The sequence below is a fragment of the Epinephelus moara genome, chromosome 22, assembly GCF_006386435.1.
Source record: "Epinephelus moara isolate mb chromosome 22, YSFRI_EMoa_1.0, whole genome shotgun sequence".
Lineage (NCBI taxonomy): Eukaryota > Metazoa > Chordata > Actinopteri > Perciformes > Serranidae > Epinephelus > Epinephelus moara.
The window spans coordinates 29614453-29623672 of NC_065527.1; the positions used below are offsets into that span (position 1 = coordinate 29614453).

At 39.6% G+C, this 9220-nt stretch overlaps 2 protein-coding genes across 3 annotated transcripts in view; one reads left to right on the top strand and one right to left on the bottom strand.

The window, feature by feature from the left end:
- LOC126383951 (gastrula zinc finger protein XlCGF26.1-like) overlaps window positions 1–9220 on the top strand; it is a 141124-nt gene that overhangs the window by 25469 nt on the left and 106435 nt on the right. The gene's annotated exons all lie outside the window — the stretch shown is intronic.
- Window positions 1113–9220, bottom strand: part of LOC126383966 (major histocompatibility complex class I-related gene protein-like) — an 8845-nt gene continuing 737 nt past the window's right edge. The window contains exons 1-6 of one of the 2 annotated variants that reach the window (XM_050034761.1): window positions 8632–8772; window positions 7202–7463; window positions 5955–6257; window positions 3799–3900; window positions 1932–1949; window positions 1113–1733 (exon numbers count right to left, since the gene is read on the bottom strand). In XM_050034761.1, coding sequence (XP_049890718.1) covers window positions 1684–1733; window positions 1932–1949; window positions 3799–3900; window positions 5955–6257; window positions 7202–7412 — 684 coding nt within the window. In that variant the 5' untranslated portion in view covers window positions 7413–7463; window positions 8632–8772 and the 3' untranslated portion in view covers window positions 1113–1683. Of the gene's footprint in view, window positions 1734–1931; window positions 1950–3798; window positions 3901–5954; window positions 6258–7201; window positions 7464–8631; window positions 8902–9220 lie in introns of those variants that run through there. The other variant, XM_050034760.1, reaches the window with a different exon arrangement.

The following is a 9220-nucleotide window of genomic DNA, read 5'->3' on the forward strand; positions in this document are numbered from 1 at the left end:
CTTACCCCGAGTATCTGTTTGACCTCCTCCACCCCTAAACCCCATCTCAGAACTTACAGTCTTTGAATCTAGGTCTGCTCTCCACCTCCTAACCCAGCCTGCAAATTTTTGGTGACAGAGCATTTAGTGCGGCAGGCCCCATGATCTGGAGCTCTCTCCCAGCAAAGATCCACAAAGCTCCATCTCTGGACATTGACAAAAAACTGCTGAAGAGGCTTGTGGCCTCTAGCTCACTCATCACCAGAAACATTGCTATTATTATTTTGGTTCTTGTTTTTTTGTTAATTTATTGATTTTATGTTTTCTTACCCCGTAAAGCAGCCTTGGGTACCCTGAAAGGACCTACATACAGTATATCCATCATAAGTTATTATTATTATCATCAAAGTTCAGTACTCGCTGGCGTGCAGGGAGGATTATTAGACCCAATCTAAAATATTGTTGACTCACAGACTCAAACTGAGAGAGAGAACAGCAACAATGGCAACTATATGATGTGCCACCAATTTATTAATCATTATTTTTTTTCATGAAAAACAAACAATTTCTTCTCCTGTGGTGACAACACACCAGATCAGAGTTCCCTTGGATCCATTTATGGAACCGGAGAGAGCCAAACACACTACAGCTTAGCAACACAACAAGAAAACATCTTCGCCTCTTTGACACGTCAGAAAAACACAGGTCACTTTATCACAGGTGAAGAGAGGCCGACCGACTCATCTATTCACTTTACCTATAAACCAGTTTTGAGCATAATAAGCAGTTTTTGCTCACAAAAAAAAAACTTATATTAACATTATACACAAGAATATAGCTATGTGATTATGTAAATAAATAAATGCATAAACACCCTTTGCTGTGTTTCACAATTCATTCCATTATTTCTTTTCACACCTCAGCCATGTTTGAAGTTGTCACTGGTGAGCTGTTTCCTCCTCACTTTCAGTGTTCATGCTAAGCTAAGCTTGTCTTCCTTCCTCTACTCAGAGCTGACAATGATATCAGTCTTTTAATCCAACTCTTCTGTAAGAACACTGAATGCTCAGGTAATATTCATATTACTGCAGCTATAGTCACAGATGAGCAGACTCAAGACAAACTTTTGAAAATTGGGGACTTTATTGAAAAACAAAACATCAGCACCAAAATAAAGAGCATGGTTATCAGTACACAGTAAAACGTGCCAAAGGTTGTGTGGATTCCTATAGAAGCCCAGTATTCATGTTTGACCTTTCATTAGGTCCTAGGTTAGCTGTGGCGTTATAAACCTGAGCCCTCTGACAGGCGACACCATTCTCTGACTCTGCCCTAACGAATCTTTAAGCTGCCTTTAAATCCTTCACTCACCCAAGCAAAGAGCTGAAACTCTGCTGCCTTATCTCCATCATATCTGCTCAGGCTAAACTACAGTAGCTGGCCCAACTGACTTAATAACTTCATGACTGCTGTGGTCCGCTCAGCTGTCCAACCACCATCACTGTCTATGTGGTTCCTCCAGTCTTACCAGTAGCTACTAGTTAGCAACCCCTGTGGTAAACTTTTCATGAATGTTCACAGAATGTCCTGTCTAATCCACCACAAGAGGTGAGGTTTCAGCACTGCATTCAGTCTCTACATGTTTACAGAAACCTGCAATTCATTTGTTCTGAAGCCATAAAATATTACAATATAATCAGTCAGTCAGGTTTCTAGACTGGGTTTCCCAGAGCGCTCAGAGCTGCTATCAGGAGCTGTGAGGTCAGAAACAAACTGTTAGTGTGAAACTGTGTGAAATCCACTCATCCTGCTCTGAACTTTTATAAACAGTAAATACAGGAAACAGTCTTGGAAAAAGTTCATCTGCACAATAAATGTGAATCCTGTTTTAATCTGCAGCATAAAGTGTGTATCAGATCAGTAGAAATAGAATAAGAGTAAGTTTTACTTACGAGATGGGGGAAGTTTGGCTGAAATCAAAACAAAAGACAAATAATTTCAGTTGCAGTTGGAAATGCCAGAATATCTTTTGTCACCTCATCCCCAATGAGTATGATCCCCTCTGAAACTGAAAATCAATTAATACCACCCTTCTGTTTAGTCCTTACTGTGCTATCTCTGCCAGGCATAAACCTGGAGGGGATCATACATTTGGTCGTGTGGGAGTGTGTCTATCTGTCTGTCCACAGCCAAATTCAAAAACTACTGGACCCATCAGCCTAATATTTTGTGAGCACATTTTTGACTGTATACTGAAGGACCTCTCATAGTTGTAGTGGTTCTCAGATGTTGGAAAACTTGTATTATTGACTGTTTCATACCGTCACTGACTGCTGACTTCTCACTCCTCTTAACCAGCTGGTTATTAGCCACAAGTTCTCTGGAAATTACTAAAAACTGGTATCTGCATATGTATGCATAATCTGTAGTCCGTTTGTAGTTCTAATATTGTATAGTATTGACCAATCATGTTTGAGTGGCAGGTAAACAGTCCATGTGGAGAGGCTGAACACATTAGCTGAAATGCAACTTAGGAACCCATCAGCTATCGTCTAACGAGTTAGCTTTATGTAAGCTTTATTGAAAATGTATCTACATTCATATGCTGATATCTCCTTACAGAGATCTGCCGCAGTGACCCACACAGAGAAAAAGAAGTCTTGGCCCTGATATCCACTTCCTACATCTGAACTTTCAAAATATTGGCCGTTGCCCATCAGACTGATACTGATCGGTTCCAAGATTACATTCATTTGTGGTGATTAGCCACATGGTTGTGTGAGGGTGTAGAAAAAGACACACATGTGCACACACACACAAACAAAACCAGTGCTCTCCTTTTGTAGACCAGGACACAAGCTGTTAACAAAAGTTTATTTTACTCACTATAATATTTAATAGCAGAAAGAGACTCCTTCCCCATGGACTACGGGTGTCTTTTGGTCTGATTGCTGACTACGTGGCTCGCCACTAAAGCGTGACATCAGGTTGCATTTCTCCAAAAGTTGGCTAGACCCACCACCCACATTCAAATGAATGGGAGGGCTGGTGCTTTCACTGCGACAATTAATTTAATATGAATACAGCCTAAAACAAATCAAGCTTTACCGTCTATTGCAGGTCACATTTAGGTTTTCTTTGTGACTCATACACTGACATCCATAAAGACGGTTGGTCTCATTTTGCAGATTAATTCTATACCAGGCTTTATTCCATCCACTGCACAGTGTTGTACCACACCAGGAGCGTTTTAGATGCAGAGCCTTTTGCCTGCATGATTTTTTAGACTTTGAGATTTTCTTGATTTGGTCATTTTTCCTTGATAATTGTGCTTCTACCATAAATAATTAAGTTGAAGGCTAAATTGTTTCTTTTTTGGTCTATTCTTATCCTGTTTATTGTTGTTATTTCCTACTTAGTTGTGTTGTAGCTGACAAAGTAGAAACCATGAAAAGTCCAGTTATGGACGACATGGATCAACAACCGTCAACAATGGACGAGGCATGTATTTTTATTAGCCTCTGAGGAATGAGGTCTGCTGGAACTATCAGAATTATCTAGAGTGGTCACAATCTGCCTGGCAGCTATTGACTGCACTTTCTATTTTTCTTATCTCCTCTCCCATATTATCATGGCATAGTCATATTAGTTTGACTCACAGGCTTTAAGCCCAACAACACTTACTGTTAGTTGCTTCAAATTATGGGATGCAGTTAACTGATGCATGTTTCAATTTGCAACCTGGATAAAAGCATCAACTAAAATCAAAGTACTGGAAAAAACAATTAAATAGATGGTCTTTCCATTTTTATCTCTCACCTGTCTTCTTTTTGTAAATGACGAATCCAGTGGCAGCGATGAGGATGAGAGCAAGATCAATCACTGCAGCAGTGATGGGGACGGTCATGTCACTGGGCTTCTCTGTTGAACAACAACAACAACAACAAAACTCACGATCAGTACAGAAAAAGCAGGTCAGAACAGAAGCACATCCATCCATCCAGTGTTTCATTCATACATTTGGATTTGTTGCTGTGAACTAAGACTGAATTAGAGTCCAGTTAATACAGGATAATTGGCTGTTACCTTAAAAGTGTGTGTCTGTAAAAATATATGAAAACCCTCATGTGTTGGATTTAAAAGCCGACACTGTGGAAAATAATGTATAAAATAGAATTAACACCTCGCAGGGGTAAACCTCAGTGAACCAGTCAACTTGCAGTTACGGTTTACATCCAGGTCTGTTGTGCAAAAGTCCTGTGGATGAAAAGGAGGCTGTCACTGTTGCTAGGCAGAATACAACACAGCCCCTGCAGACTGGACCATGAATCCCTGCCTACTAACAGAGTGACACCTGTAGCCAGTTTTCTCATTTATTTTATCTTCTCTCCTTCGTGGGTGTTGGCTGATCACTGGTAACACAACTAATTCCACCATCAGTAAAAAGATGTTAACTGCATCAGACACCTCAACATATACAGTATTTTATCTCAACATAGGTGCTTTAAGTCTCCACCATGATGTCACAGTGAAGTTGACCTTTGACCTTTTGGATATAAAATGTTATCACTTAATCATTTTATCCTATTAGACATTTGTGTGAAATTTGGTGAGAAATAGCATATGAATTATTGAGTTACGGCCGAAAACATGTTTTTTTAAGGTCACAGTGACCTTTGACCACCAAATGCTTATCAGTTCATCTTTGAGCCTAAGTAGATGTTTGTGCCAAATTGAGAAAATTCCCCCAAGGCCTTCTTGGGATTATCGCGTCCATGAGAATGAGATGGACACAAGGTCACAGTGAGCTTGACCTTGGAACACCAAAATCTAAACAGTTCATTGTTGAGCCAAAGAAGATGTTTGTACCAGATTTAAAAAATAAAATTCTCAAGACGTCCATGAGCTATGGGATAGATGGACAACCCGGACACATAATGCCTTTGGCCACGGCTATCGCCAGCACAGATGCATTACAAATTAATAAACACTTTCACATTTAAATACATTCATGTAAAAAGTTTGGGAGAAATATTATCTTTTTTGGAATGAGGGTAAAAACCAGAATAATTTCTCCATGTAAACATGTAGTCAATGTGGCCTGTAAAATGCTTGAAAACTTTCTATGACCTTAAGAAAATCAAACAGTCTTGTTAGGCTCAGATGATCTGACCACTGGTCCTGGGGCAAGCAACATGCTTTAAGAATCATTAGCTTTATGAAGAAGACTTCCCAGTCACAGGGGGACAAAAGCAAAATACCAAACAAACCATAAGCCCCTTTTACACAGAGACTGCGCAATGGAGCCACTACAAAGTCCTTTCTTTATGCGTCCTTTGCATTTTTACACAGAACCAAACAACGACAGCATCATGCTGCTGCACTGTGTGATTTTAGACAGCATCCTGGCATCGTGGAATAAAAAAAAAAACATGACTGGCATGACATGTAACATGATAATGTCAGCTTGTAGTGTGAAACATGACATATGCGTCAGGTAGCGCTTTATAAAAGATAACAAAAGCATAACATAACAGTAACAATCATTTACCATCCCTGTCACATGGCAGCTGATCTAACCCTCTGCTTGGAAGGTAAGGAGCTCCCAGACCTCATTGTGTTCCCAATTTGTGGACATTTTCAGCTGCTGTTCTTCTTCTTTGAGTTAGCTGCTAACTGATATCAGCTACTTTTGAAATCTTCTGGCAGTGGGTTGCACGTAAACACGTCACACCCGTCCCATCCATGGTCCTGTCATGCCAGCTGTGCCTTTTACACAAATGCTGCTTAGAGGCTGTTACTACCTCTGCTGCTGGCTTAAAGGCGAGACAACTCTGTCACCTCATTCCTCGATTATACCTTTTATACAAAACAGCGAGGCAGCATAATGGTGTAAAATTCCTGCCTTGAAAAGATGGTGCAAAAGGAGCTATAGACATGCAGTCCCTTTCAGCACCCTCTGATCTCACTCTTACCCATGTTGGTCCTGATCACTGCTTTGTCCAGTGTGGTGACGATGTGGTCCTTCACACCAGAGAGATGAAACACACAGTCGTACCTCCTCCAGTCTTCAGGTGGGACTGATGAAAGGTTCAGGTCAACACTCATCTGGAAGGATCCATCGTGGTTGGGGAGGATCTCTCCGAGCTCCACGTCCTCATGAATCTCCTCTCCATCTTTCCTCCAGAACATCATGGCTCTGTCAGGGTAGAAACCTGTAGCATGGCAGCTGAGTGGAGAGGAGGGAGATTTCTGGAGGAGAGAAACTGAGGGAAGGTCTGCAGACAGAGAAGAAATGTAGAGAAGAAAGGGATAGAGACAATGGAGGGAACAAGAGAGGGGGTACAGAAAGATCAGAAAGCCCAACAGTAAAAGATGGACAAAGGAAAGAGGAAGATGAAGAAATTAAACAGGGAAATATCAAGATAAGAAATAGAAATTGGATAACTGGAATAAATAGCAAAGAACAAAGATGGGAAATTGAGAAACGGGAAGAGAGAGAAGCCATTAAAGACATGTGAGTTACATCTTTTTTTGTACAGTAAACCTGGATGCTTGTTCATACCAGTGGTAGATAATTGTTGCTGGTCAATCTAAAAGTGATCTCAATCAACAACAGAAGGTGTGAAAATTCTTCTGGGCAAAAAAAAAATGAATAAGTAAATATTCATCAACAATGCTGCTAATAAAACAGACTATGATGTCACTCATACCAAAATGTTTTTCCTCTGAGGGCCATGTTTCCTTGTAAACAAACAACAGTTATATTTCCAGTGTTTCTCACCATAATGCATTGTGTGAATCTTTGAGTTCTAACAAATGTGTTGAATGCATTATTTATTACACCCATTGTTACACCAGCAGCATGATGTGAATCACAACGCCATCATGATACAAACAAACAGGAATCCACTTATAATAAGATTGCTCTACAGCACCACTAGTGGTCAAAAACTCGGTATGGTTCCTTTAATTTAACTGAAGACACAACAGATAAGTCAGGCTGATAAAATGTAAACAACTTTTCTGTCAGATAAATGCATGACATGCACAGGCCCATACAATCTTTTGAGCTTTAAAAACATACAACTGTGCTACATAACAACCCATCAGCTACACCTACCTTAGTTACCTCCACACTGCCTGTATGTAGACAGAAAAGGGAATTACACCACCATTTAAAAAACTCACTACAGTCAGAGAAGAAGGAGTGTGACTGTACCTTTTCTCTGCAGAGAGCTCTTTCCAAAGGCCACATAAACCTTCAGCCACTCAGGACAAACATGAGTTAAGTAGTTTTCATGGTCTTTTAGTCTGACTGTGTCAGCATCCCATCTCAGTTTGGTGACGACAGCCTGTGGTTTCAGAGCGATCCATGTCAGTGTCTTCAGGTCCAATGATATGAGGTCTTCTCCATCATAACCATACTGCATAAAACCCTTAACCTCTCCAGTCTCATCATCCCACTCACAGCCACTCAGCCTCTGGAAAATTAACAGTGATGTATAGATGATATCTCTGATGGAAAGATGATCTTAAACATATTGTACATTGTGTGATGCTCTTCAGTCTTTTGCTGTGTTTATGATTCAAGAGCAGATCATCAGTGCACTTTTTCTTTACATGAGTGATGAAACACAATTTTTATTTCACAGTAAAAAAAAAAGTTACAATAGTAACCGTAAATTTTAAGATTATACAATTTTGCTGTTGTTAAATGTGTTCCCCAATCAATCAATAAATCAATATGTTTACTGTTTTCCATGGAGACATGTGAGAACAATGAAGTTTCCTTCACAAATTCAAGGTAACAGGTTATGACTAATTGATTTACACATGGTCATTTTGTGGGTGAAACTTTCCTTTAAGATGCCAAACATGAGCTGCAGTGTTACTGGTTGGTGTCCAGCTGAGGACCTCATCTCTCTCCCCCTCACTTTCTGTCATATCTGAACTGGTGCTATCTTATACCCTTAGTCTTGGATGCAGTCCCAGGTTCCAGTGACCAGTACAACTGACAGTTATCCAGGAATTCACTGAATTATCTTTATTGCATAACTTCAAGCAAATTGGGCAAGGGGCAGTACAGAACAACTGAAACTGTACAATTAACTCAAACACTTCTTCATGCAATTCTCTGTCTTCTGATTTTTTTTTAAACGTTATTCATGCTTAAGAGACATTTTTTTTTTTTTTTTTTTTTTTTTTTTTTACAAATTCAGTGTTTTCATCTCTCAGATGTTTGGCCATTGTTCTATCACTTCTGTGGTTGTTTTAACTGCTCACTTTTCTCATGCAGGACAAGGCCGTTTCACAGAGACTGAATATAGCTTCTGTTCTGTCTTTACTGTGCACATAAACTTTAAAAATAACAATGTCATTTACTTTTCTTTACAAAAATAAATGAAATGCTGAGATAAAGGCCTATTGTATGTTTAAAAGAAAAGTTTTCTTACACCCCTTTAGATCAAGACGGCCTTGCAGCCCCTTGTGAAGCTTTGGCTTCCCCTTATAAGGGTAACTGAGGTTGGGAACCATTGTTCTACTAAGTGCACTTTTGATTGATTGATGGTTGGGAATGAGTAAGGGTCACTTTACTTTACAGCTAAGACACAGAGCACTTTAACAGTAAGATTGAAATACAAGCTGTACCTCCACTTTGGTTGAAGCGCTGCTTCAAGTTGTCCATCCTGGCTTTGTAAGTATGTGGCAGGTTCTCAAAACAGTGTAGAGTGTACCACTCCAACTGCTGTGGATTGTTTTCTAATGCTGTTTTCACCCAGTCGTATTTTGGTTGTATTATCTTTATATCGGTGTCGCAGTAAGCCGCCAGAAGGTCATCAACCACTGCAGCAGCCACAAGCTGTGGGAAGTTTGGGACTCCAGAAGATGCAGTGAGGAAAAACTTCAGGGAGTGTTTTACTGCAGGACAAATGAGGAACATTCAGTTTAAATATATACATCATCATCACCTTCATTATGACATATTCAGTGTGATCCATTTTAAACTTACAGTCTTACCAAATTCTAAAGTACTGTAGAAGTGAAAGTGAAATAGGGTGACCATATTTTGATTTCCAAAAAAGAGGACACTCGGCCGGCCACGACATAGCCTACTTAAATGATACTTGCAGTTTACTCAAAGATGCCTTATAATTTTAATATATTTAAATTTTATATGTATGGATAGAAAATTCAGTTATATTACAAAATAATATCTCTCAAAGACAGAAATTCAGAT